General features: G+C 51.9%; 6 protein-coding genes and 2 pseudogenes across 8 annotated transcripts, besides 2 other annotated features; 2 read left to right on the top strand and 6 right to left on the bottom strand.

The window, feature by feature from the left end:
- Positions 1-1,704: 1,704 nt before the first annotated feature.
- Positions 1,705-2,356, bottom strand: NCS54_01472400 (annotated as a pseudogene). Its single transcript has 2 exons — positions 1,963-2,356; positions 1,705-1,901 (listed from the first exon to the last, which is right to left on the bottom strand).
- Positions 1,705-2,356: a sequence feature.
- Positions 2,357-3,390: 1,034 nt separating this feature from the next.
- NCS54_01472500 (Hypothetical protein) lies at positions 3,391-4,362 on the bottom strand (the record flags this gene model as incomplete). The annotated part of the gene is made up of 2 exons (XM_053159857.1): positions 3,391-4,137; positions 4,213-4,362. The coding sequence occupies 2 exons, from the start codon at positions 4,360-4,362 to the stop codon at positions 3,391-3,393; spliced, it is 897 nt and encodes a 298-aa protein (XP_053015832.1).
- Positions 4,363-5,554: 1,192 nt separating this feature from the next.
- NCS54_01472600 (Hypothetical protein) lies at positions 5,555-6,538 on the top strand (the record flags this gene model as incomplete). Its single annotated transcript, XM_053159858.1, has 2 exons — positions 5,555-5,662; positions 6,035-6,538. 2 exons carry the CDS (start codon positions 5,555-5,557, stop codon positions 6,536-6,538), a joined length of 612 nt encoding a protein of 203 aa, XP_053015833.1.
- Positions 6,539-10,168: 3,630 nt separating this feature from the next.
- Positions 10,169-10,900, bottom strand: NCS54_01472700 (Hypothetical protein; the record flags this gene model as incomplete). The annotated part of the gene is made up of 1 exon (XM_053159859.1): positions 10,169-10,900. The coding sequence occupies one exon, from the start codon at positions 10,898-10,900 to the stop codon at positions 10,169-10,171; it is 732 nt and encodes a 243-aa protein (XP_053015834.1).
- A 1,448-nt stretch (positions 10,901-12,348) lies between these two features.
- NCS54_01472800 (Hypothetical protein) lies at positions 12,349-13,467 on the bottom strand (the record flags this gene model as incomplete). The annotated part of the gene is made up of 2 exons (XM_053159860.1): positions 12,349-12,625; positions 12,686-13,467. 2 exons carry the CDS (start codon positions 13,465-13,467, stop codon positions 12,349-12,351), a joined length of 1,059 nt encoding a protein of 352 aa, XP_053015835.1.
- A 9,353-nt stretch (positions 13,468-22,820) lies between these two features.
- Positions 22,821-23,567, bottom strand: NCS54_01472900 (MYND-type zinc finger protein samB; the record flags this gene model as incomplete). Its single annotated transcript, XM_053159861.1, has 1 exon — positions 22,821-23,567. One exon carries the CDS (start codon positions 23,565-23,567, stop codon positions 22,821-22,823), a length of 747 nt encoding a protein of 248 aa, XP_053015836.1.
- Positions 23,568-23,785: 218 nt separating this feature from the next.
- On the bottom strand, positions 23,786-24,658 carry NCS54_01473000 (Hypothetical protein; the record flags this gene model as incomplete). The annotated part of the gene is made up of 1 exon (XM_053159862.1): positions 23,786-24,658. One exon carries the CDS (start codon positions 24,656-24,658, stop codon positions 23,786-23,788), a length of 873 nt encoding a protein of 290 aa, XP_053015837.1.
- Positions 24,659-26,398: 1,740 nt separating this feature from the next.
- NCS54_01473100 lies at positions 26,399-27,329 on the top strand (annotated as a pseudogene). The gene is made up of 2 exons: positions 26,399-26,690; positions 26,749-27,329.
- Positions 26,399-27,329: a sequence feature.
- Positions 27,330-27,696: the final 367 nt, after the last annotated feature.

The following is a 27,696-nucleotide window of genomic DNA, read 5'->3' on the forward strand; positions in this document are numbered from 1 at the left end:
CACGAGGCACTCCTCCGGCCACTCATAGTAGCAAATCAAGCGATATTCTTCTTTCAGCGGCCTCATTATCAGTGACATGATATCCTCCTTGGTAAGTAGGCCGCAGAATCTCACAGTGGAGAAGAAGTGGCCGTAACTGCAGCCGCGGAGCTGCTCGACCAGGTCTTGCACGCGGATTCTCATCTTGACCTCGCCCATAGCCCGGAGAGCGGATATAGGTTCCATCGAAAGCCGTTCCATAGAAGCCCATATAGGAGTTGGTGGGGCGGGCAGTGCTTGCCATCCCCAGTCCCTTAAAAAGCTACGACTCTGCGCAACTGCAAAGAAGTCCCCAATGCACAAGACCGTGTCTTCGAGGAACTTATGCATCTGAAGCCAGTCAGCAGGATTGATGATGTAGGACATGTATCCATCTTCCTGACCCTCGTCTGAACGGCAATAGGGAAGAAGCAGTTTAAAATACGGTTCAAGGGGAGATGTGCCAGTGTCCTCGTATAGCCTCTGGAATATTTGCATGACAAAACCTGTAGTTTTGTGCTGGTCCAATTCCTCGTTATTCATTGGCACCTCTCTCACTAGGGTCCAATATTTTTCGAATCTCTGTCCAATATTCTGCTTGGCTTGGGAGAGTCTGCTGTAGACCGTATCAGCCAGAATGAGGGGTGACTTCAGACCACGTCGTGATGTCCCGTCCCCCAAAAGGAACAAGTGCGCGCAGAGACAGCACTTGATCATTCGATAACTCTCAGGACCAGTACGTTTTGCAATGATAAAGAGGCAGGCACTGCTTGGCCCTAGCAGAAAGGCGCTCTGACGCCCTGGGTATGCTAGGCCGTCTAGTGATGCGCCGGAGGTGCATACGTAAAACCTCCATTTTGCGATCGTAGTGATCTCGAACACCTGATAGCCGGGAGAGCCGTAAGCGCCACCGCGGGGTTCTTGGCTGAGAACTTTGACGGGAGGTGATGTGAACTCAGCGAGGTGAATCATCGTAATCGAAAGCGCAGACGTTAGTGGGCAGATCGACGGCATCTTCTGGTGCTAGGGTGCATCTTCCACCGTAGATGACGCGGGGCCTCGATGGTCAAGAGCAGCAAGGGAAAGGATACGGCGTTGGTGTAGCGGACACATGTCGATCCCATCACAGCCATCGTAAAAGCGGGCTCGAGAATGTAGCTGACACGGCAAGCTGCCAGGGTTAAGCAAGTGATCAAGTCGTTCTCCTAAGGTAAGTATGGTCCAATTTGGGAGCCACGATGGAGTTGAAGCCAAAGCCTGATGTCCACGAGCCTCGACGAGTATACGAAATTGTCTTTGGTTCAGGATAAGGTGTGCGATGGTTCCGACGCACGCATGGAGCGAAGATATTGAGTAGTCTGGTCTGAGGGCTTGGGCTTCGTTGTCTTTGATGAAACCAAAGAGCCCAAAGATCCTGTCTCGTGGATCTGTTGCCTGACAGTGTCGCGTCTGTTGCAGCATCTCTAGCAAGCCACGTCGTGTCCTGCTACTCCCAGCGCACATGTTTTGCACCCACGGGGCCGCAGTCCCGTCCCATCTCATGGTACTGGGTGTCAGCCGGCCCACAGTAAACTCCATGCCGTGGACGGGAATCACACATTGAGGTGTCTCTATCACTTCTTGGATGACCCAGACTCGTTTGAAGTGCCTCAGCTTCAGGAGTTGGTCCAGTGTCATGACTGACGCTGGGACGTTGTCCTTGAACTCCTCCAGCCGGTGGCGGATGGGGAACACGCGCTTCCCTGTCCGCCTAGAATCTTCCAGGCGTACGATATCTTCTCCCAGATAGATGACAGTCCTGGAGCATGTTCGGTAGATGCTGCCCATGATAGTAACTTGCCTCTCTCTTTCTCGATGATCCTGCTGGTTAATGCAGCTGGCATCTACCCAGAGAACACGTGCTCCGATTTAAGGACAGAGGTACCTAGTGAAGAATCGACCAACAGTTGCTTGTCTGCAGGAGGATATCCCAATAGTCGCCGATGAAAACCGGACAATGGCGTCTTGTGTCGTCGTTCTCGCCTCCCCAGCAGTAGGACACTGCTTCATACGCTGGACAATCAGTAGTCGAAAAGGTGTGCAGCGTTGCATGGATCGGGTCGTGCCGGCGAGCAGAGGCGGGCAAGCATAAATGTCGAAACTCGCGGGCGCCGAGCCTCGAGTTGTAGATAGGCGACGGTGTCACGACAGGTTTATCTTTTTGCCCTGATCCTGTGGCGCTCCCTCCGCCTCCTTTTCCAGTCCTTGGCACCTCGCAGCAGGTGGACGCTTGTATAGTACCGTGGAGGGCCAGTGTAGGTTCATCTTGCCAAATTCTTCGTCTGGCGGCAACGCCCATGGCGGGCTGATGCTTGCTTGTTCCGAAATGATCTTGTCAATGTCTGGGCTGGCACTATACGATTGGCAATGCGGAACGCCATTTTCAACTGACACTTTTGGGGTATGGCACGGCGATTTGTGCCAGCGGGACATGCTGGTGGGCAAGTTCTCGGTCCCGGAAGATGATCTGCAGGTAGCGTGCGGGTGTAGATGAGCCTAGGCCTGTCGTTGCATTATGTTGATTGTGAATGGGTAAGGTGGTGATCGCCGCCTGCGGCCGCCAAAAGAGGGGCAAGGCAGGCTGCGGCAGTGTCATACAACTGGCTCCACAGGGATCATTGATGGCACCAGTCAATTGATGAGAATTATCTATCGAACAAAAGAGATTGAACAGCCATGTGTTCGGGCAGAGCTATTTAAGCTCATGTCGTTAGGATTGGAATCCTTGATGCGACAAGTTGGATGTGAAACCGGATACACGACCCCAAAGTACAGGCCGCGTTTCGTATCCAGTCGCACGAACCTAGTGGTGATATGCGACAGAGGGCTATTGGGATGAGGCGGTCAATGGGCCGGGCGGGGAGGGTGAGGGCATTGAGATGAGATGACAATTGATCGTGAATGCGGTTTATTTGTCGGCAGATGAGAATCTGTCGGTAAGATGAAGGATGATGCGTCGTTGTGAGAAGAACAAGATGACTTGGAGTGAGGGAAGAATTGGTGATACAATAAGAGAGACTACCAAGCTTTCTCCCGGCGCATCAGGTCAGCAATTCTTCAGCTCCGCAGCAAGCGATGTCTCCACGGACGAGCTTCAACACGACCAATGGACCATCAGGTATCCAAATATCAGATAATAATATTATGTCCATTGTATCGCCCACTGCTTTAACGCCAACATTTTGGAGACCACGTAAATATAGCCAAACACACATCCTATCGTCGTCATGACCCAGGATTTTCCCTGTCAACGTCCAGCATCGTTGATTAACATGCTTGCAATCTCAATCTGTCCAATCATTCGCACAAACAGACATCGCCAAACATCATCCTTCATTTCTTCTTCTTCTTCTTCTTCTGACTTGCGAGGAACTCATCGACCTTCGCCTTGGCCGTCTTCTCGATCTCCTTGCGGTCTTCCCAAGTCATATCCTTCTCCTCGTAGCCAACCCACTCAACAAGGACCTTGCGTTTGTTCTTGGAGAGTTTGCGGATGGCGTAGACATCGTACATGTCGACGTCTAGCGGATTGTCAGGGCGTCCGCCTTTAGCGCGCCAGTAGGCGAACAGCGCGTCCGGGGCGTCTTGGTGCAGGGTGACTTCAGGCTCCCAGGTCTTAGGGCCGACCTCCCAGTCGATGCGGAGTTCGAAGGCAGTGCCGTTCCATCTATAGGCGATGATGCTGTTGAAGGCGTGTTCTCCGTTGTCGGGTTCGATGGCGCTCCTATCGTCCCCAAGCTCCGGGGAAGCTCGAGGATCGGCAATACCGACGTCTTTGGCTTCTTCCACCTTCGCAGGGGGGCGAGTAGGGCGCTTCCGGCCATGGTTGCCGCGAGGGGTGCCCGTCTTTCCGCTTGTGCGCTTGGCGACTCGGGAACCTGACGAAATTCTGCGAACTCGAAGAGCCGGAGAAGCTCGTGCAGGTCGCGTAGCGGGCGATGTCTGAGTAGCAGGAGAGGGCATGGTGGGAATTGAAGGGTTGGTCTGGTGGATATTGAGTGCGGAAGTTTCGCCTTGGGTGATATCGGCCGTCGTGTCGTGTGCTGTAGTGATGGAAGAAACGCTGCTTGTCCTGGTGCGCTGTTACGGCGGCTCAGTCAGCTATTTAGACACACAGCCAGCGCAGACTCAGGGGCATGTCCTAGTGAAACGTACCGTACTACGCGATGCCGTGTTGGATATGCGGCCCAGCGCGCGTTTGGTCTTGAGCTGGTCTTTTGGCGAGTACATCTTCGACCGGAGCGGCTTGGGCGGCTCCACGGACGGCTGCTTGCGCGGAGAGACGAGGGACATGATAGTCTCCATGTTGAAACGCAGGGGAAGAACAAAGGAACTTCTGAGTGGTCACGGATAGGGGCGCAAAGGATGTAGGGAAGGCGCTATTCTGGGGAGAATTGTAGACGGTTTTGACCTTGCCTGTCTCACCCGTTGTTGATTTGTTTTGCGCCAATCGAAACGGCAGCCACGGCTGCCAAACGGCCCCACGCATGACGGGGGTAGGCACTACCCAAGTGGAGTCGCCCAAACACCAAACACGTGAGCGCCACCAAAAATACACTAGCGCACGGCGCAAAAATAAGGGTCTGGCCGGGGATTGAACCCGGGACCCCTCGCATATTGTGCTGTCGGGTTTTCCCTTAAGCGAGAATCATACCACTAACTGATGTGTGAGATGCTTCTTGGTGGGGTACAGCTCTGCAAGATAACACTGACAAAGGAATTGGCAGGACCTGGTCGCGCGTGGTTCCCGAAAACTTGTGGAAGTGGTTCTTGGAGCTGACGTGCCTACTGTACAAATGACTATTAGAACTGTAGCAGAGTTCTTTTTTGTGCCCCAGTAGTCAATGACAATCCCGACTCTGCAAGAATCGGCCACAAAAATGGGTGCGCAGGGTCTGTGCACTGTTGCAATATCGGTTGTTGCTGGGCCGGGTCGCTTTACTCCTCGGTCCCGTTACGATCAGGGAAAGCTGCTTCGGTCGTAAGGGAACGGTCGATTACCACCTTGAGTGCAAGATTGAGCGAGTAACATGTTTCGAGATACTAGTGTAATGCCATGATTGAGATGTGGTTGCACATTCTTAGGTTTCTTGTTGTCGGCAGTGCTGGTCTTCGCGACGTTGTTGGCCTAGAATCAGGATATTTTCTGGTTGGTGGAGCAGCCCTGTACCTACCTTATTAAGGAGATATCGTTTCTTAGCTTCCGAACCAGCGCTAGACAATAGCACACTAACACGTGTCAAACTCACCTGACCTCTTCAACCGCGCTCTGGTTACCCGTGCCAACAAACCAAAACATCACTACCAACCAAACACGGCCAGCATCATCGAGCCATGATTTAATACGCTAATTACCATGGCACAGGATATTCGCCACTGGCTTCTAAGCGTTGAAGCAGCTGAGGTACCTAATCTCTAGCCCGAATAATCATTCTGGAGCAAAGACTGTAAGCGCAAGCGCATGCGTCTGATACCGCCGCCCGACGACGAGCCCGAGATGGCTTCGCCCAAGAAGCGAAAGACTGGCTATGCAACGGCCGCTTCTGCATCCTCGGAGAGCGAAGCGAGCCTATCTTCAGTGGACGAGCAACATGGGGATAATAACGTAACACCTCGCCCACGCCACACGACGCGCTTATCCCGCAGCGCATCGCACCACTCCACGCAGAGCGGTGCCTCTTCTCCCTGAAAGCACCTCGCAGCTATGAACCTCTTTGAGCGGCGCATTAAGACGGGTAACTTCTCTGATACGGTCATGATGCCTGCCTCATTGCTCGCCCTCCGCCAGCGCCTTGTCAGCTAGCTGCTTCGCGGCCGCAAGATCCTCGGCTTGACGAGTAAGCCCGTCTTCCAGCAGGTAGACATACTGCATGATGACTTTGGCACGTTGATGGCCGACGCTGACTTCTTCTTCTCGCCCGAGAGGGACGCACTTGGCATAATACCTACGCCGGATGACGCTATGTATATTCTCTAGTCGGCAGCCGAGTGCGCTAGTCACGACCAGGTAGAGTGTGGCTGGAGCAGCGATGTGCATCATGAGATTCTCTCACAAGCACTACGGCGCCGTCAGCTAGGCCGGACGTATAAGACTCTGGTCAAGTTCATGGCCTGCTTAACCGCCACACTTATGAAAGAGTACAAACTGCTAAGTGCGCCAGGCAAAAAGGTTGACTACTGCATCTACCTCGACCCAGCTTATGACACTGATGATCCCGGCATGGGAAACCTTATTGATAACCTCCGCAGCCAACTTCCTCTCTACTCCATTAACATCACTGGCGAGATCTCTCTGCTGAAAATGCCACTGGCAATCCCTATTAAGATAAAACGCTCCGGCGAGGGCGGCGACGACGCAGCGCTGCAAGTAGCAACCTGGCTCGAGGCGCAGATGGAATTCCTATACCGTCTGATCAGCCGCTGCGCAAGCTCTAGACCCTCCCTTGATGACATTGGCTTCATGCCAGGGCTGATCATATAAGGCCATTCGTGGAATTTTGTCGCTGCCACGCGACGCGGCAATGAGACGGTAAGAGGCTCTGCTTATGGGCTGGGCTATGCTAACATGGGACAGGTCATTTAGTCGGACATGTGTGTTGGCTCAACTAGCGATGTTATTGGCATTTATTAGATTGTGGCGTTTTTGCAAATTCTGCGTTAGTGGGTTGTTGAGACGTACTGGCCTTGGCTTAAGGAACTGATTCGACGGGCACACTTTGATGCTTCGGCTTCGGATAATACTTAGATGGAGTTTCACTCTAAGCTTATTATTATTTGAGTCCTGACACTTGACTGGAGAAAAGCTAGACGGTAGGCCTTTGTCCTGGTAGGCTGGAGCTCGGCGCTGGAGGCACCTATTCTAAACTGGGTTTAACAATATCTACCTTTAATATGCACTTGGTTAAAGACCAAGTCTCTGGTATCTAAAGGTTGAATTTATGATGCCCTTGCAAACCAGTTATATCACTTTAACTGTGGAAAGCCTCCGTCACGTACCTCCCCCCCTTGGCACATGACAAGTAATGCAGGGAACCTAAGACACTGATAAAGCAATATTGCGGGAGTGGAAGATGGTGTGTTCTTCTTGAAAGGTCTAAGTTACATGTGTCTGAGAGGAGCAGAGCTCCTTACATAGTATCCACATCCCAGCCACCAGTAGATCGGACCATCTTAGTCATACGGTCTCAACAGACACATCATTAATCATTCTCACCAAAATCATCATACAAATCATTCTATAGCCGTCAATGAGCTCTCAATCGATCCCTGCAGAGGCCGCCAATGCCTATAACGACCATAGCTTCATCAACGAAGACAACAGCCGCCGCGAGCATGAGTGCGATAGTACCCGGCGCCCCATTTTCCCCCCTTCTAGCTCCTGAGGCTTCGATTTTCAACCTTTTAACGTAGAAAGGCGGGAGCTTAAAGTCAAAGAGCTGCCCCAGGAGCCGCTACAGCTATTCCAGCATTTTGTGCCTCTATCCTTAGTTGAAAGCTGGGCTCAATACACCAACAAATGGGTCGACAGCCTGTTGAAGAGAGGCGTTATTGATAGCGCTAACCATGACTAAAAGACGGCTCACGACTGCGAGAGTGGAAGCCAGCTACTGCAGCAGAAGTATAAATCTGACTTGCAATCCTGATTTACATAGGAATACATAAGGAAATCGCGATTGAGGACTATTGGAAGACTCCTGAGCTAGAGGATCAGCGCCCTGAGCACTCAATCCTCAAGTTCATGACCTACGATCGGTTTCCGATTGAGGGGCGAGTTGGCTGTGCCATTTCTGATAATATGGCGGCGAATGATACTTGTCTGCACTATGTACTAGTAGCTTGACCTATCGATGAGGCCTGTCGATATCAAGGCACGCCGGATGCGATGCTATGGGCACACTCTTAATCTTGTCGCGCGTGCCTTTCTCTTTGGCAAAGACGCCGAGTCATTCGAGCTGGAGTCTGACATCAATAGCATGCGCGGCCTTATTGATCAGGATCTGGATCATTGGCGCACAAAGGGACCCATTGGGAAGCTCCGCAACATTGTCAAGTTTATCCGTTCATCGCCGCAGCGGAGTGAACAGTTCAGGCGAATTGCCCGGGAGCAGGATCACAACGGATATCGGCTTTGCGAGGAATCCACGGCCGAGCTCGAGGTTGTCATGAACAATGAAACGCGGTGGAATTCCACTTACATGATGATTAAGAGGGCTTTGCGAAAGCAGACAGACATCAGGGCATTTCTCTTTGCGATCCAAGAGGAGGAGAACGAGGCAAGACGTATCCCGGCGGATGACGTGTTATCTAGTGAAGACTGGCGCGTTCTTGGTGAAGTCAACGAGATTCTCAAGCCCATATATCTTCAGACGATGCGGACGCAAGGCTGGGGTAAAGGTGACGGCCATGGACGCCTATGGGAGGTGTTGATAGGAATAGAATATCTGCTGGAGCACTTTGAGGACTGGAAAGTCTTCTATAGTGATATCACGGCGGAGACAGTGGGTGAAACTCATTTGGATGCTGCGAAGCGGATCGCAACGGTGTCGGTAAATCTCTGAGTCCAATGGTCGGCCAAGCCGCGTGTGCCGTCTCCTTGCTCGCTTTGACGAGGATGAGGTTTACGCACTACCATAGCGGAGCTAACCTCTGAGATTCGCAGAATCTGCCTTACCGCTGTATTCTCGGGCTGAATATTCTACGGTGGAGAAACGATTAGCGTCCGAGATGTCGCAAAAGAGCACGTTACTAGTAGGCCATCGAGCCTATATCCGGGCATTGATTAACAATGGGTGGAAGAAGCTGAATAAGTATTATGACAAACTCGGAGAATCTCCCTTGTTTGCGGCAGCGATTATTCTTTATCCGAGGTTCGGGATTAGCTGGCTAGAGGCTACTTGGGTCTCTGAGGAGCAACTCGCCTGGGTTCGTGATGCCAAGGTTGGAATTAAGGATTACTTTACCCGTTGGTATGATGCGAACTATGGACTGTGCGAGGAAACAATGAAGTATGATATAGCGGCAAGGACGATGGGTTAAGAGGATGATCAGTATACTCAATGGATTAATAGTAAGACGAAGAAAGCGTTTGCGACGGGTGGGAGTATCGGCGAGCTCGAAAGGTATCTCCGTCTCGAGCCACAGGATACGCAGGATGTTATCCAATGGTGGAGAGATCACAGGGCTTCGTTTCCCTCATTGAGCAGCTTTGCTCTGGATGTCTTTGCTATTCCGGCGATGGCGAGTAATTGCGAGAGGCAATTTAGCCTAGCGAAGCTGACGCTGACGTCTCAGAGGCTCTCGATGGGCTCGGATACATTAGAGCGCGTTCAGTGCCTCAAGAACTGGGTCAGGCAGGGCGGAGTAGGGTTGGGTAGCTGGGTGGGTAGCTGAATGTTGGTGTACACGAGAGGGAAGACTTCGCGTAGGGATCTCCACTCACGGAATTGATATAGAGCATCAATCAAATCAATCAAATCAACTTTGAGACCGAGGGCTGTTAATTAAATTAAATCTGGGGCCAAAGTTGATTTGATTGACATATGATGAGCGCTGATTTCAACGGGCCAAATGAGAGCAGAATCGTTCCACGATTTAGTAGCTGGAATCTCGCGGACGCAAGGGAGTTGGCAATTTCTAAAACAGGCTTGATCAGTAACAACGATGATTAGATTAGGGTTATCGATGAAAATTTCACATCATACTATCACCCATTGATCCCATTGGTCAACAGACATCGGAAAGCCGTGTTTCCGAGTGCCAGGAGATGGGAAAGAGAGGGCAAAATATTATAGCTCAGACGACAAAGATCCTTCAGGATGCCTGGCGAGTCTCCAAGTTGTTGGCGGAGGGTTAGCATTGTAGGCTTGTGGAGGGGTTGGTGGTTGCGAACACCAAGAGGAGCCCAATAATGGTATGAGCGAGTGCAATTGTTAAAAGGAGGTCGCGTCTTATCGGCGACATCACCAGTAGATCAACTCGAGTGAATCAGCCCCGTGATTCGTATTTGGCTCCTTACACGCAATGCGAAGATAGAGATGGTTCCAAAAATCCAACTCCAAAGGTTAATCAGCTGACATAATGATGAATCTTCTGTCTCAGTGGTGAAGTTCGATTACAACTCCGCATTTGAATCTGCTATCTTCAGATCCTCGCCGAGCTTTAGATATCCCTTGGCATGAAAGAGCCTCAACGTTTTTGACTCTTGAGGATCACAGAGCACCACGCCCCGATCAACCAGATACTCAGTAATGCACTGAAAAGCGTCTTCTGACTCAGTCTTCGGAATCCCTATCTCAATCTCCATTAGATGCAGGGTCCCAGCCACCACGTCGTCGAGTTTCGCCTTGTATCCCAGTATCCTCAACTTCCACTTGCCATCCGGAAACGGGCCGAAGGGAACAAGCCCGTCCCAGTCGATATCGTCGTACTGCTCGGCAAAGCAAACCTGGTCGTCGCTCCATATCTTTGAGTGAGTTCCAAGCAAGGATGCTTTCTCTCCGCAGGTGTAGAAGACACTGCTGCCGTAGCGATCCCAGACACAGGAAGCGGCTTCGGGAGTGTAGCTCGGTTTCTCGTTGAAGCGGATTTTGATCAAGGAGAAAGGCTCACCCTTGTTGACTTTCGTGCGGAACATGACGCCATGTTGTGCGTGTGTTGGAGGGAGAGAGTCGAAATAGACGATCGGATTCGACTTGTACGGGTCGCGGACATCTTCACCTAGTTTCTGGAGCACCGTTCTCGCGTCGCAGTCGCAGATGGACCATTGTAGGTGGACCTCTTCGTCGGTTTGGCCGAACGACGGACAAGTGAAAAGCGTCCAGGCGAGGAGATCATAGAGCTTCATGACTGCGAACTTATCGATCAGGAGTCTTCCCGGCACCAGTCAAGGAACGGTGCTCCCGATGTATGGAGGGCGCGGAAAGCAGGAGAAAAGCAAGGTGGTGAGACATGTCTCAGTGAGTGACAGACGTTACGGCATTATGTAAACGAGCGATCAATCATTGACGCAGTATCCCTTCAATTGTGCGAAGCCTCCCTAATGTAACTTGACCCAGTGTTACTGCGCTAGCAGGAACCTAGTTTTGTCGCCGCGATAACGTCTTATCTGTTATAATCTTACGCACAGTTGACCCGAGGTGTCGTTGAAAATCGGTGCTGATACAGGTATAGGCTAGAGAGCTAGTTCTTATTGGGTTAGATCCTTGCCAATGACCACTTGGGAGGCTTCGCACAATTGAAGGGATACTGGTATCTCTGAATACATTGGTGGTCCAGGTGATGTAGAACAGCGACGTTGTGGTGGTCAAACCTCAGTGATTGATAACACAAGGATGAATCCATCATCTAGAAATACTGGTGATGAAATGACCGCCGATCCTAGCTTCCAGTTCTCGCGTTCAATCATCGCCTCAAGTTGACACGCCAGGTGACCCCATCATTGTCTAATAATGTTGTTCAACTGCGCAAGTATACTATCATAGTAGAACTGACAAGGTCAATATCCAGCGCGTTTGTCACCACCGAATTTAGTTTTGCATGGCAATTTCAGATAGGAAAAAGCTTTCAAGCATTCTAATGAACTCCTAACAGCAATTCCACATGTTGATGAAGATATCAGGTTCATGAGTAATTGATGATACTTCGCGGCAATGTTCGCCGGCACAGTATAGGGTAGTCAGCTTCCCACGGTTTACTCATGGAAGGCGACAGATGTTGTCCGAGCTGTGTTAAAATTCTGCAGCCGCTCAGTACAAGTTAATGGTGCCATGCATTGTCGAGGTGTTCTCTTGGCTTGTGCTGTCATCATGCAACTTTGGTTTAGTTACGCTGCAGACAATCTGCCATCAACTACAAAGTTCGGAAAACTGCCCACATGAGGAATCAAAGGATAGACGAGGGATCCTAAGTATTATTCTCCGGCCATTCTGCCAGAACCCACCATAAAAATTGGTGCTATTGGCCTGTGCGATGTTGCAGAATCAGCTGGCGATCAATAGGGGGACAGGTACCCGTCCTTCTAAAACTGGACGGGGCTGGTCGCTCCTCCCAATTACTCTATCAATTATAGCGGCTCCGCTATCGGACTCCCTAACGAGGCGCGTTCAACTGCCTCGTGACTTCAGTGCCCAGTTTCAACTACACGCCTGAGGGTTACAAAGACAAAGAAGGTAGCAGAGGACGATTCTGCTGAGCGCTCTGTCAGCCACTGATTCGGCTGGACATGATTTCGAGGGTCACGTTGGGTAGCACCCATCTTAAGCATTCTCAACAGCCATAGGGGCAATATGCCGCCTACACAATATTGTATACCCTCTTGGCAATCAAATAGCATTCCACTCCAAAAAATAGTAGGCCAGCAGTGATCCAGGCGAACCAGGTAAGATCACCTTCGTACTCCTGGGCGGGCACCCAGACGTTCATGCCCCATAGACCGGTGATAATGTTCATTGGGAGGGCGATAGTTCCAAGAACTGTAAGCTTGCCTAGGACGTCGGCCGTCTGTTCCTGGCGCCTATTCATGCGGATGTTGATCTGTGCGAGATAGTTGCCGTGCGATCGTGCGAGTATCCTAGGCTTGTTAGCATAACCTTGTTCTCACACTACAGGAGCCCGCGTGTACAGGACTTACTTTTCGTAATTGCAGAGGTTGGTAGTCATGGTGGCTATGTGATCCTGAATGTCGCCGAGGTACAGGCCAATCTTGGACCACGGCAAGACCTCGCATCGCTCGTTGCAACGCTTTGCAACCCCCTTGATGACGTCCGCTTTATTTCCTAGCAATCGATATAAGCCCATCACCTTCTTCCTGCAGTCACCCACTCGCCTAAGCATATCACTATTGGGGTCAAAGGTGGTAAATGCGTCGTCGGGTTTAGAACTATCCTCCTTCAGCCGCTTATCAGCAGACAAGTGCAGCCTCAGAATGGCGTCGTCAATCTCATCCACTTCATCCTCAATATCCTGTATTAAGGGCTGGAAGACATCGGTTATTTCATCAATGATGGCATACGAGATCCAGTCAGACGACAAGATCGAGTAGTCCCACTGTTGACGAATTCGACGACGAACGTTAGCAGGGTGCGGTGTCTTGGAGAAGTGGAAACTGAGGACACCTTCTCTGAAGATGACGACATATATCTCGACGGGTTTCCAGAAGTTTTCGCTGTTATGGTCATAACAAAAGGACCGGAAGTTGACGAAATAGTAATGCGAGAAGAGTTCCACCTTTTCACGGGCCTCCTGTAGCATAATGTCCTCTGCGGTGAGTGGGTAGATGCCAAAGGCGTTGGAGAGGACCTTCATTTCAGGCTCTGTAGGACAGAGAACGTCAAGCCACCAGACTAGGCGCTCGCCGTACCAGATAATCTTCTCCTTGTATCCCTCGGCGGGACCTTGGGGGAGGTGCAACATACTACCATCTGCGGATTTGCAACTAGAAGCAGTAGCGCGCCCTAACTCACTCCTTAAAGCCACAAGTGCTAGGGGACCCTTTGGTGGTAAAGTTATCCCTTCGGGGCTGGTATCGATAGTGCTGCGAGAGGTTGACATTAACGGCTACCGCATAGGAAACTTTAACTCTCCCTCCATATCCGTACTCTGGTTGCGGACCTTAGTAGTTAGTGAGGCTGGGTCCAGATCCTCTTCATCAGTCTCGCCACCTGAGAGAATTCTGGGATCTGGAATGAATAGTTCCCGAAAGCCACCGCCTGGCTGAACAAGCTCAGAAATGGTCTGGCTATGGATCGTCCTGGCCCAGACCAAGAGGGTCAAGCCGGAGGACTGGCTCGTGGCTTGGAACAAGGCCAAGTTAGAAGGCGAGAGACATAAGATCGCTGAGCTTGAAGGACAGTCTGCCCTCAATGATTTCCTCACTGCTGTCTCTGCCTTTGATGCCACTTGGGCAAGCCAGCAGAAGGTTCAGATCATGAACAACAAGAAGTTCGGCCTCAAGATGGATGTCACACTGCGCGCGTTGGGTGAACTGTTCCACGAACACGTTCGAAGCACCAGACTGACCAGCAAGATGGCCGATAGCGTGTTTGCCGTCTCTGAAGCAACCCAAAGCCACTGTCCGTGCGGACTGCCGCCCTCCAAACATCGATGGAAGCCCGTTGATTGTGCTGCGGTGCAGATCGCGATCAATGGCGAGTCCAAGGATAGAAAGCAAGTCAAGCCCAGCCGCGTCAAAGCCTGCAAGGAAGCTCTGAAGCAAGCCAGATGGAAGAGCCTCGTGGACACAGTCAAAGGCTCAGCGCCCACCACGAGGACGGGCCAACTGGAGGAAACCGGAAGCACCAACACAAACGCACGCAAACACGGCGACTTTGCTGGCTTGACCATCGATGCCAACGGCCTCCCCAGTGGAACCACCGACGCAGTCTTCGCAGCTTTGCGAGAGAAGCATCCTCTTTACAATTCGACGATCTATGACGGTGGAGCAACTACCCATATTGTCAATGACAGGAGTCTGCTGACCGAAATCCGCGAGGCTGGGGAAACCGACTACGTCATAATCGGCGAAGGTTCTTTGAAGGTCGAGGCACGAGGCACCCGAAGGATGGAAAACATACTGGATGGCGAAGACGGAAGAAACACGCGCGCGCTTGTCCTTCTTGACGTTGCACATGTACCGAGATTCCACACGAACATCATCAGCGCGAAGAGACTTGCAAGGAAGGGATTGTGGCATTGTGGATTCGATAACACACTCCGAGTGGGAACCTATGAAGACAATGACGTCCTCTGTCGACTCACAGACCAATACGACCTCGATGTAGTCGAATACAAGCCAGTTTCCCGCTCTTACTTCAAGCTTCCACAATCACTGATCTCCGTATTCAACGCCTTCCAAGAGGTATTCTCCTCTTTCCAAGCGGACCGCCTCAAGCCGAGACGACAAAGAATGGCGATTTCAAGGGTTCCGCCTCCACCACGGTTGGGCTCTTCCGAAATCTGGCATCTTCGCTCTTGCCACGCAGGGCCACAAGCACTTGAACAACTTGTCTTACAGACCAAGGGAGTCCGGATCAAGGGTCCGACTACTGTTCAATGCACGGCCTGCGGCACAGGCAAGGCGACCGAGATTATCTCCCGCAGGGAATCGTCAGACCGGTCAAGACAACCGTTTTACCGGATCTTCGTCGATATCTTCGAGTTCCTTGCGGCATTCAATGGACACCGCTACGTTCTGCGAATCACAGACGAGTTCAGCGGCATGATGTTCTCCTGGTCCTTGGCTTCAAAGACGGAAGTCAGCAAGATCATCAAGGACTTTGAGGCCCGAGTCAAGCGACACACGGGTGCATCGATCTGCAAGATCAGAATCGACAACGAAAGGGCCATCATTAATCTACCTTTTCAAAGGGACTCCGAGTTTCAGATCTGGGCCACAGAGGTAGGAATAGTGATTGAACTCCCACCGTCGCACACAAAAGAGCCGACTGATGGAGCGGAACGACCTGGTGGAATCAATCAGCTACGGATGCGGTGTATGATTGGGCATCTTCCGCAAGATCTCTGGCCAGAATTCTACCGTGCAGCCACTTGGATACACAACATCCTTCCTAGCCGAAGGAACAAGTGGATGTCACCCAAGGAGAAGATGGACCGTTGGTTTCACCAGCACTTTCGATGGTATAGACCGCCAAATGTCGATTTCGATGCAACAAAGGACTTCCGACCAGACTGGAGAGGGATTTATGCGTATGGATGCAAAGCATATCCCTTAAACAGCCGCTATAAGGCCGGGAAAGACATCAATCAATTCAAGCTTGGCCCACGAGCACACGTTGGATATCTCGTTGGCTACCATGCCAGCAATATCTATCGTATTTGGGTCCCCAAGCTCAATCAGGTTATCCTGTCCCGAGACGTACGATTCAATGAGGGGGAATTCTTTGATCCAGAGCAAGAGGAACAGCTCGAGATGGAAGCGGTCGTGGAATACAGGCCAACACCGCAGGCATTGGAGCCACTTCCTCAGCGAGACTGGGACACGATCTTGGACGAATTTCTCTATGAGTTCGATGACCACATCTTGGGTTTCAGCCCAGAGGGTTCGAACTCGGGGGTGGAAGACGCTAGAGGAACTACAGACAACACGTCACAGCCTGTACAGCCTCTATCGCAAAGACTTCTCACACCTCTGGGCGAACCACCAATTCTTCCGACGCCGGACCCAACACCACAGCTGGACAGTAGGGACGCCTCACCAGCTTCCGGGTCAACCGGCTCGAACACCTCAACACCAGACCCGCCGTTGCCAGCAGACCAGAGCTCACCTGCACAACGGCCTGAGGCTGGTCCAGACAGTGATGACGAATATCATGGCACCACGACACGAAGATCAGTTGCGCCATCACCAGATAGCCAATTCGAAGACATCGAGCCAAGTCATGACATTTCAAGTTCAACTGAGTCACGCGATCTTAGTCCTGAAGGAGTCACCCGGGACATGATCGTAGTTCAACCGCTGAACCCACGCCGGCGACCTTCCTCAGAAGGCAACAGCATGCAACCGGACAAGCAGCCGTCAGGTGACCAAACAACTCCTGAAGCTCGCGGCACCACGCGCACACGCCGCAGCCAAAAGGAACTCTACGGTGACCAACCGACTCGAAAGAGTGACCGGACACCAAAGCCAAATCGGAGGTATGATGATTACGTGTACAGCGTTTTCACTACACAGCTTCCAACCGACCAACACCCAGAGGGAAACCTCGCAACATTTCATAGCATCTTTCTCGCTGCAGTCTCCAAGACGGCACGAGATCATCGATTTCACCGGGACGACCTTGTACGACTTCCCAAGCGATATCAGGATCTAGAAGACCACCCAATGGGTCCAGAATTCAAAGCAGCCATAAGAAAGGAATTACACGATCTCCTCCGACGAGGAACCTGGAGACTGGTCGAACGCGAAAAAGCTCGTGGACTACCCCTTCCGCTGAAGTGGGTGTTCACCTATAAGTTCGATCAAGATGGCTACCTCCAAAGGTGCAAGGCTCGCATCTGTGTCCATGGGGATCTCCAAGACGGTGATGGGGGACCAGAAACTTATGCCGCCACGCTCGCAGCAAAGACCTTCAGGATCATGATGGCAACAGCGGCACGATTCGATCTCGAGATTCAACAATTCGACGTTGGCAACGCTTTCCTCTACAGCGACCTCAAGAAGGACGAACCTGTCTACGTTCAGCTTCCAAAGGGATATGTGGAACTTGGCTTCCTGAAGCCAGGGGAAACGTCGACCATGATCGCGGAACTCGACAAGGCCCTCTACGGTCTTCGCGAGGCTCCACTCCTTTGGTATAACGAGATTTCTGAGACGCTCAAGGAAGCAGGGATTGATCGTACGGATGAAGAACCTTGCGTCTTTACCAACGGCAAGATCCTAGTTCTCATCTATGTTGACGATATCCTGATCCTCAGCCCCCGGCAAGAAAAGAAGGCAGTCGGCGACCTCGTTCAACATCTCCAATCCAAATACAACCTGCGCGAAGAAGAGTTCAAATGGTACCTTGGCATCAGAGTCATCAGGGATCGACCAAATCGGAAGATCTACCTCTGCCAAGACGCTTACGTTGAGAAAATCGCACGAAAATTCAAGCTCTGCGATTCAAAACTTCGAGTGCCATCAATCCCGATCACAACAATCCCTCTTGTCAAGTATGACGGACAGGCGTCCAAGGAAGAAATCAAGGCGTATCAGGAACGAGTTGGGTCTTTGATGTATATCGCAGTTATGACCAGGCCGGACATAGCGCATGCAGCAGCCCAGCTTGCAAGGTTCTTGACAAACCCATCGCCTGAACACCTTTCTGCAGCCAACCAGTGCATCCGTTACCTCTACACAACGAGATTCCTTGCCATCGTCTATGATGGGATGCACGCAGGAGAGGCTCTTGTGATCGCGAGTGATGCGTCATTTGCGGACGACATCGAGACACGACGCTCATCACAGGGATATGTCATGACACTATTCAACGGACCGGTCGTATGGAAGGCTGGTCTCCAAGACACAGTCACGACTTCTACAACCGAAGCAGAAATCTTGAGCCTAGAGAGAACAGCCAAGGAGAGCTACGCCCTAGACCGCCTACTCAGGGACATCTCTCTTGATCTTGGACCTCTAAAGATATACTGCGACAATCTTCAGTCGATCCGACTTGTGGTTGAGGAGAATCAGAGAATTACGACGAAGTTGCGACATGTTGACATTCAGAACATGTGGTTGAAGCAGGAATTCAAGAAGGGAAGGTTTCTAGTGGAATATCTCAAGACTGGTCAGATGCCAGCCGACGGCTTGACGAAAGCCCTGTCGAGATCGAAGTTTGAGCACTTTCGGACGATGCTGGGCTTGATCGATATCAAGAGGCAGGTAGACTTGGAGGGGACCACCATGAAATAGGACGATGATGTTCATATGGCAGGTTGTGATAGCTTCCGACAGCGTTGACTTGATCACTCAACGCTGGGGGGTGTGTCGCATAACATTCGTGTGACCGGATGTAACTATCCGGTTTCACATCTGGCCTGTCGCATAATCCTAACGACATGAGCTTAAATAGCTGTGCCCGAACACATGGCTGTTCGATTTCTTTTGTTCTTTAGATAATTCTCATCAATTGACTGGTGCCATCAATGATCCCTGTGGAGCCAGTTGTCTGACACTTCCCCACGAGTTGACATCTCTCAAGAATGTTTCCGCTTGATTCCCGCTGTAGCTCCATTGAATATTGGCTGAATCGACCAGGTCAAAGCGATTGTGGTCCGCGAAGGTCCTGGAACTAATGTAGCTGTGGCCAAAGTGGTCAAGGCTATGGGCTGGGCTATCCCTCGGCAATCGACTTGGTGAGCTTTCTGGTTTTCTGCGTGACTGCTTTGAAGCTTGACCCGTTTGGCGAGTAATTGGGCAGGCAAACTCGCATCAGGGCATACTCCCTCATTATATGCAGTTCCATTCCTACACCCAACCGCCATAAATGTATTAGAATCGGACGTCGCCGACACGTTGCCACCAGGTCTCGCTATCTCTTCGTCATGAGCGACATATGAGCTGGCTTCTGGAGGCCGAACGCGCTTAAGCCTATGCTCTGAAGAGGAGAAGAACATTGCAGGAGCCACGGCGTCCACGGGCCTATTCCCTTCAATAGGCTTGTCTCTCACCGGGGCGCCGGACAAGTGGTGAAGATATGACGAGGACGACGGAAGGGGCTGCCACTTTGAACCGCTGGGGTCGTCTGTTCCGGTGCGCTCGCCCTCCTTGTTGGGTGAATTGGGCGTAGGCCCAGTGCTGCTGGTCACAGGAACAGAAGCGTGGCATAATGGATGCCAAATGTGGTCGGTGGGGAGATAAGAAGCGAAGTAACGAACGAGGGAATCCAAGGAATTTGTACGGAAGAGCTGGATAGCATGCTGCCATTGAGGCGTACTGATCAGACTTGGGTTTCCGATGATCTCAAAACTCGCAGATTCAAGAGCGTCGTTTAGTTCGTGGAGGCGTTGTTGTCTGCGATTGTTCGCTAAACGATGAAATTCGGCAGTGGAGTTTGCCTCGTGAGAGATTTCGCAGATGTCGTGGTGAAAGGCATCGGCGTCTTGAATGGGGCATGGATAAGTATTGTACTGTTCGTGGAGCTTGGTGAATAAGTCTCCTCTCTTCATGTCGAATTTCCAGGCTGGCCATACCAATGATGGGTCGTCCATGTTGTAGGGAGAGAGCGTTTTGATTGACGGACTTGTTTTGGGTTGAAGATATTAAGTATGGAAGCAGAATGCCAGGAGAGAGTGGGCATGGATCAGGGACCCTTTGTTTTTGTGGTGGTCTGTTACAACGCCCAGGGGTGAGAAAAGCCTATTTGTCACCCGACAAGCAAAGAAATGATCCACGCAGTCCAATTTAAATCAGGTTTCCCTGCCACCCAACCCTACCTGTCAACCAAAGGGTGGGCGGTGACCCCACCAGGCGCCCTTGGGCCCCTCTGCTGTAGGATACGTTTTTTGCTCTGCTTACCTATCCCTTCAATTGTCGAGGAGCTCCGGTCAGGTCACGGCAGGGGTGGGCAGCCAATAAAATTGCATCAGATCAAAGGTACTTAGTCTATCACACATTTTAGACTATGATAGAAGTATCAGCAATCTTTCGAGCTACAAATCGCTACATCCTGATGCTCACATCAATGACGCATTGTAGAGTTCCCCTCATGTACCTCCTCGTTGACAGGGGTACTGTGGGGCGGGGTACTCGCCGGAGCTCCTCGACAGTTGAAGGGATATATTATATATGCCCTGGCTTACCTGTGGGCCAGGCCACTTTATCTCCTTGACTGCGCGAAGACTGCCATCGCGTACCGGACAGGAGTCTGATCCAATCAAAATGGAGGAAATGAGGGGTACTTCTTTTCCCACCTAATTTCTATGGTGATACTTGTCAAAGCAATCCGATGAGTTACATAATGGAACATCACACAGCTCACAGCCGTACCGCGATTGGGGCGCCTTCTTCTTGCCCCTATTCCCGTTGATTGAGGCCAAGGCCCGGTCTGCTGCTTGTGATCTCGCAACGCCACAGCGATGGCCTAGGCAGGCGTGGCAGCGGCTGCTCTTGGTACGGCCTCTATAGATAAGCTTGTGGCCTGGGTGACGGGGCCGACGGCGGAGACGAATAGGGTAGGTATTCAAGCCATCATAGACAGAGCACTGGACTGGAAAAGACGGAGCGGTGCAACGTTCGAAGGTGACAAGACGACCATCATACACTTCACGCGCAATGCCGAGCGCACCAGCGACACGCCATTCGTGATCAAAGGGAAAGAGGTTAGACCGACACAAAGCGCCAAGATCCTTGGAGTGGTGATAGATGCGAAGCTACGGTACAAGGAACACATGGCAAGAGCAGCATCCAAGGGCCTGTCGGCGGCCATGTGCCTAAGGAGGCTCAAGATGCTATCACCTCAGACTACAAGGCAGCTCTTCACGGCTACGGTGGCACCAACCATGGACTATGCCTCCACCATGTGGGCGCATGCGTGCGGGACAAGAGAACTGAGCTGGCTGAACAGAGCGCAGAAAGTAGGTGCCCAAGCGATCACTGGCGTCTTCCGAACGGCAGCGACGGCGGTGCTGGAAGCAGAGGCAAGTATCCCCACGATAAGGGAACGTCATATCCGAGCCGGCACTAGGTTCTGGATCAACCTGCAAACTCTACCAAAGACGCACCCACTCGCGGGTCTCAAGATGTCAAATAGCCGGAGATACTTGTCTCCGATGAAGAAGCTCGCGCTGGCACAAGAAGGGAACACAGTTGAGCGTATGGAAATAATCCAGGCATATACACTACCACCATGGCACAGCCGCCTACCCATCGGGTATGACCTCGACCGAGATATGGCGACAGAAACCGCCAACAGGATGGAGGGCATCCTGGTGGCAATCAGTGCCTCGGAGAAGGCAGGAAGGGTAGGCATGGGCGGCATCGTCCGTGATACTCTGAGCAACAAACGGGGCGAGGTGGTGGCCAGGTACTCGATTATGATCGGCTCCAGAGACGACCAGAACGTGTACACGGCAGAGCTGGAAGCTATAGCGATGGCACTGAGATGCATACCGGATGGACTCCAACACTGGCAGTTGACCGTTATGACGAGCAGCCGATCAGCACTGCAGGTGATCGCGCAGCCGCAACAACAGTCAGGGCAATGTACCGTCCAGGAGATCCACAGGCATGCCGAACGACTCCAGAAGAGTGGCAATATTGTCAAGATGCTATGGGTACCAGCCGGAGCCAAAGACTTCCCCATGGACAGCGAGGTAAAGGCGGAAGCGCGAAGAGCCGCACGAGGAATGTTGAAATATAAGACCCAACAGGCTCCTAGGTCCTAACCCTTTTTTGTTTCAACAAGGAAGACAGAGGCCGGATGAGACTAGCGATCACACAGCAGCAACGCCAAAAGACCTTGCCCGATGGGGTCGGAAAGTACACGAAGCGAATCAATAGGGCGTTACCAGGCACACACACACGCCCCCTATACGATGGACTGAAGAGATGCGAATCAGACATGCTCTCACAGCTGCGCACGGGAATGGCTAGGATCAACAGCTACCTGTACAAGATTGGAGCAGTGGAATCGGACATGTGCGACTGTGGACAAGTAGCAGAAATGATGGAACATTTCCTATTCCGGTGTACGAAATGGGACGCGCAGCGAGAAGGCATGCGACGAGTCGGACAAACAATGATGGGAAACCTCTCGTTCTTTTTGGGAGGAAAGGCAGCATCAGATGGCCCAAAATGGGCACCCAACCTACAGGCGGTGCGGTCGGCGATTAGGTTCGCCATGGACACGAAGAGGCTTGATGCAAACCAGACTGGATGACGTACTAACCAACAGCATTTAGCGGCTAAACCTAGCGATACTAACACCAAACAGCCTCAAGCTGGCAGACCATGCTTCAGCTGCTGAAGATAGGATGCTGAACACTTGGAGAAATTGGCCTTCAAGCAGGCCTGTCACATAGAGTCAAGCGGGGCGAGACCAACCAGCGGATGAGGAAGAGTGTGGGGCTTCTGGGAGACACGAGCGGGATGGCGTAAAACTATAAATAGCTTAGCGTACTTGGCCCTATGAGATTAGTGCTCCCGGGCGGAATAAATCTCATTCATTCATTCATTCAATCCATTCAATATATTGAAGTAGGTTGAGTGGTTCGCACCCTTGTGTTCGACATTGGTGTTCCTCCTGAAATTACATAGACCCCTCCCTCTAACTGTAGTGGGTGATGTTCCCCGTCGTGTTGTCGATCGTGGACATCTTCATATCTCCCAAGTTTCCCTGCTCCCTAGCAACCATCAACTTTCTCATGGGCGTTCCACTCTGACCTCCCGGCCCGCGCTGAAGAGCAGCTTCGGCAAACATGCGCAGCTGCATGGGGAATTGAGGATCACCGTAATGTTCGATAATATCGCTCTTCTCAATAGCGCACTTGAGGTTCTGCCACACATCCTCGTCCATACCAAACATCTCGCAGTTCCTTCGCTTTTCCGCGTTCCACCATTCAGGAAGTAGACCAGCGCGACGTTCAGCAGCGCTCAAAAACCGCCGAAAGCCAGGGAGTCCATCGGGGTTCCCAGCGTACAAACTATCAAGGTCCACATCGCCTTCCATGGTGTAGTCATCCTCCGTCCTGAGACGATATGCTTCGAGGAGCAGTCTGTACACGTCCGTTTCCGAGCGGCCATGCAGCCAGGTATTGTTGTCGAGGCGCGTGAATGGGTCAGGGATGCCTTTGTCGAGACCTTTGGGTGGGGATAATACCGGTCGTGAAGGGCTCGGTGGAGAGTCGGACAGAGGAGATTGGGGAGTGGTGGATTTTCCGCAGATTTTTTTATGGACTTTCCAATCAGCCTTTTGGCATTCTCGAGAGCAGTACGGCGTGTCGGTGCATTTGCCGCAGCGTTTGATGCTTGTTTCCGCTGAGGTTTTCTTGCAAACAGTGCAGGCGAGGGCCATGATGGACAGATGTCGAGATGAGACCAGGTGTGGCGATGGGCTTCGAACTGGGGGTCTGAGCTTTGACGCGATATCTCGAGGCTGCTACCTGGGACGCAGGGTTGTTTTGCACGGCGATATCGTACCTAAAGCAGAACTTGGCACTCTTTGATCCCTTCTAATGTTGAAGAGAAAAAAAAGGTAGATGTGGATGTTTGGCTGCGAATTGAGATGTCGCGTCACGTTTGGGAGATGTGTGCCCAATGAGCGGCATTCTCAATCTCTGAGTGCCTCAGGCACAAAGTCGCTTCGACATCGGGGTCGGCAGTCTGGGCGGCCCATCCAGACCTGACTTGAAATACTTGTCGAATCTTATCTGAAACGGCACCGAGTTTCTCCCGAATAAGGGTCCGGATCGCGTAGCTACTCTGAGCCCGGGCCGGAGCTTCGGGTTCTAGACGGATAAAGACGCGGAGATCCTGTCGGGGTGGGGCGGCGGTCGTCGGTTGCCCCTGACGATGAGGTGGATGAATCTGTTGGCGCTGTTGCTGTTGTTGCTGACGATGTTGCTGAGGCGGGTGGGCCCGACGGTCGCCTGCAACCGGAGGCGAGGCGGCAGTGACGCTGCTGTACGTGGGCTTAGAGGTAGATCCGTTGCTGGAGAGCTCCCGTTTCCAGGAGTCAAGGAAGCTGACGGCGAATTGTTGAGCGAAACGCTTTTGCGGTCCGGTGGTGAATTGCTGGGCGGCTTCTTCAAACTTGGCGCAAAAGGCCTGGAAGACCATTAACTTGGCATTGTATTCTTCGACGCGCTCGCGCGCGAGATCATTGGCCGACTCGATGATAGAAATTGGTCGTTGTTCGAGGATCGGAGAGGCGTATTCGCGTGCAGTTCCTTCCGTGGCTGCAGCAGTGGTGGTGGTGATGAGTGGTGAAGGTGGTGTCTGGGCCATCCGCCCGGGTCTAGGTGAAACACCAACGGGGGTGTTGACGGCCGCCGGGCTGTTCTGCAAGAGGGCTGCACGGGCTCCTCGATTGAGATTGGCGGGAGTGTGGATCCCCAGATCGAAGGGGTCCGGGGCAGCAGGCGGGTTCGTCATCGACGAAGCCATCGCCGCAGCTTGCAGCTGCGCAAAGCGCAGATTGGAGCGTTTGTTGTGCACTTGTTAGGGAATTCGGCGTAGGTAGGGTCACTTTCTTAACACTTGTATGCCAAGAAAGTGTGATGACAAAGGAAGGGTACAATGAATATCGTGCTGATTCTGTCTTAGTACAGGGTAGGCCTAACGTTACGAGAACGCAATGAGCTTCCGTCCTTGAAGCACATCTCTAACTCGGCGCTGCACCTTCGCAAAACTCATAAAGCTACAGGTTTCGCTCTCCAGGTGGTTAAAGAAGCCAGCTAAGATGACGAACTGCTTCCCACACCTGCTCTTTGTATTTGGGCAATGGTATACCTTTTCGTTGTGCGCAGGCGAGTTGAGATGGCTACTTAAGGCGTTTACCGCACCGAACTCCTTGTGGCATATATAACATTCCCAGGCGGAGCCGTTGTATGCAGATCTGGTGGCCGTATATTTGATGTCCTCTCTCTTGTGCGACTCAATTTGTTTGTTGGTGATGACGCCATGTGGGTGGCTGTTTCTGGGCATTCGGTCAAGATCGTCGATGAGGTAGACGTCACTGTGAGGAGGAGAGGATGGATTCAGGATGTTTCCCATGGCGTCGGGCTTGATCCCAGGCGCGAATGGGGGAGATCGGCTGTGGGGAGATTTTGTCTGCGCTACCCAAGCCTCGATGCGCTCGTGATTCATTCTCGTCGTGTGTTGCAAGACCTTGGCTGTGTCGTTGGCGATGATGGGAGGCTATCGATTGTTTGAGGGGAGCATTTGCCTGGCGATTGCGTCGCGACCGAGTGGCAGGGTTATCTTATCTATGTTGGCCTGACAACAGTATTCAAACACAGCAGATGAGCCACCCAGCTTGTTTTCTAATGTTTATTATCTCAGAATAAACTCGTTGCAACACTTGATTCCGACAACCGCTTACTTCATACAATGGATACCTTTAATTCAATCTACTATCATTCTCCTCTTCAGGTACTCATATGTGATGAAACCGTATGGCTAAGATGGTCCGGTCTGCTGATGACTGGGATGTGGATACTATGTCCTTTGAGCGGGTGGTCGTAATTGGTACAGTAGGGTTAGTGTGGGTATTTGCATTCGTAGACATGTTTTGAAGCTCGGCCTAATTAAAGTGGGACTCTATTATGTTGCGAGGGGTTACCCGAGTGCTAGCGCAGCCACCGCGGAATTCCTCCGTCTCCGAGACTGCAACTCATCACCAAACTTGATGCATCGCTTCGTCAATACAACATGCACCCGTCCGTTTGACATTGACGACACTGGATCAACACTGTGCAAACAGAAAAAGGAGGCCGTTGTAGCGTCCTAGACGGGCCCTCAGGAGCTCCACTAACATTGTCAGATGCATGCATGGCAGAACAGCAAGCTTGAACACAGACTTCCCAGAGTCACTCCTTGGACAAACGGCTTCACAAACGAGACCATACCCCCTTTAACGTGCTTTTTACCTGTTTGGAAGCCCTAAAAAATTTTTTATGCCTTGCTTCTCGGGCTCAAAGACTTGAACGCTGCCATTAAATCTAACTAGTCTCTCGCCTTGCGAATCTTTTTCATCAGTTACACTTGCCTCGCAGGCTGATTCATCTTTGATTTCAACTTCTACCCATCCTCTTCTGTCCCTATCCTGCCCGCTTGAGTCACTCTGACTCAATCTCGTGCCCGCCATGTGCCAAGATTGTGTGCATAATGGCTGCACGGTAAGTCCATCTTTGCACTTGTGGAAAGACGAGGCCTCACCTGCTTCACTGCCAGATGATAGCTGGCGTCAATCTCTTCACCTATCTCGAAGCAGATTCCAGCAGACAGCCCTGGACGCTCGAGTTCTGCTTGGATCTCGAGGCAAAGTTGATGATGGCTCTGTCGAAACGGTTGAGGGGTGCATCGATGGAATTCATCGACCCAAACAATCTTCCCGAAGGTCCGCTGCTTCACAAGTTGATTGACGACATAGATTTGGACTTCGAATACACAGCTCGTCTTCATAATGTTGTTTTCCGTATGCGCTTCCGTGCGACCCTCGGTGCCCACAGCTTACTGACGACATATATATACAGGCGGCTTGGCTGCGCAAGCCAAGGGAATTCTTTCGGATGCGATCGCGTGGGAAGCCATCTTCAAAGTCGAAAACGGGAGAGATGAGAACCTCTTCCAGTGGAGAGTCGGTTTCATCTTGAACGATATGGCGACCGTCGAAGATGCGAAAAAGTACATCACGGCCAAGCGCATCGGCGAGGCTCAGAGACAGGAACTATGGGGGCCACAGTTCGTGGCTCATCCATCTACACTTCCTCCAACTCAAACTCCGGGTTCGGCTCCATGGCAGTATGCCAACCAACCTCCAGCACCGGCGGCTCCGTCACAGCCAGTGACTAGTGGCACTCAACCCGCCCACGGCTATGAAGAAGGCGTAGATAGAGTCTCTGCCTCCCATCTATGCTTCGACTTCGAGTCTGAACCACAAGCGCCTGCTGCCGTTCCCCCCACTCGGGAGGTCAGTCAGCGTAGGGGTCCTTGGCGACATGGTCATGCCCACGCTCACGCACCTGCTATTGCTTCACCTCTGTCTACTGTGCAGTCATCCTCTCTGATGGACGCAGGCGCACAGCCGTCGACTCTTCCTCCTTCGCAACCTTAGAGAGGCATGTATCAGCCGATTGCCCACGCCAACGTACTCGGCAACCGCCATTCTACTCCGCTGTCGGCGGGGAATCAATCCTCTGCTACCTCTGCCAAGAGAAGCCAGTCCTGCTGTGAAAGATGATCTTGGACAGGCACCCGTTGTCGGGGCTCTGCTGCCTTCGTGTCGAGATATGTGATGAAATGGTCAATCTGCTCTCGTTTGCGAATGGCACGCTGGATCATCAGAAACGTCAAATTCCATTTGGTTTCATTGTTCTGCATCAGTTTGAGATCGATGGCAGCTCGGACGTCCTCAAAAAGTTGATAATCGTCTTCATCGCGCCGGCCGCACGCCAGAGATTTCATCAACTCTCGCCGTTGCG

This window comes from Fusarium falciforme, chromosome 13, assembly GCF_026873545.1.
Source record: "Fusarium falciforme chromosome 13, complete sequence".
NCBI lineage: Eukaryota > Fungi > Ascomycota > Sordariomycetes > Hypocreales > Nectriaceae > Fusarium > Fusarium falciforme.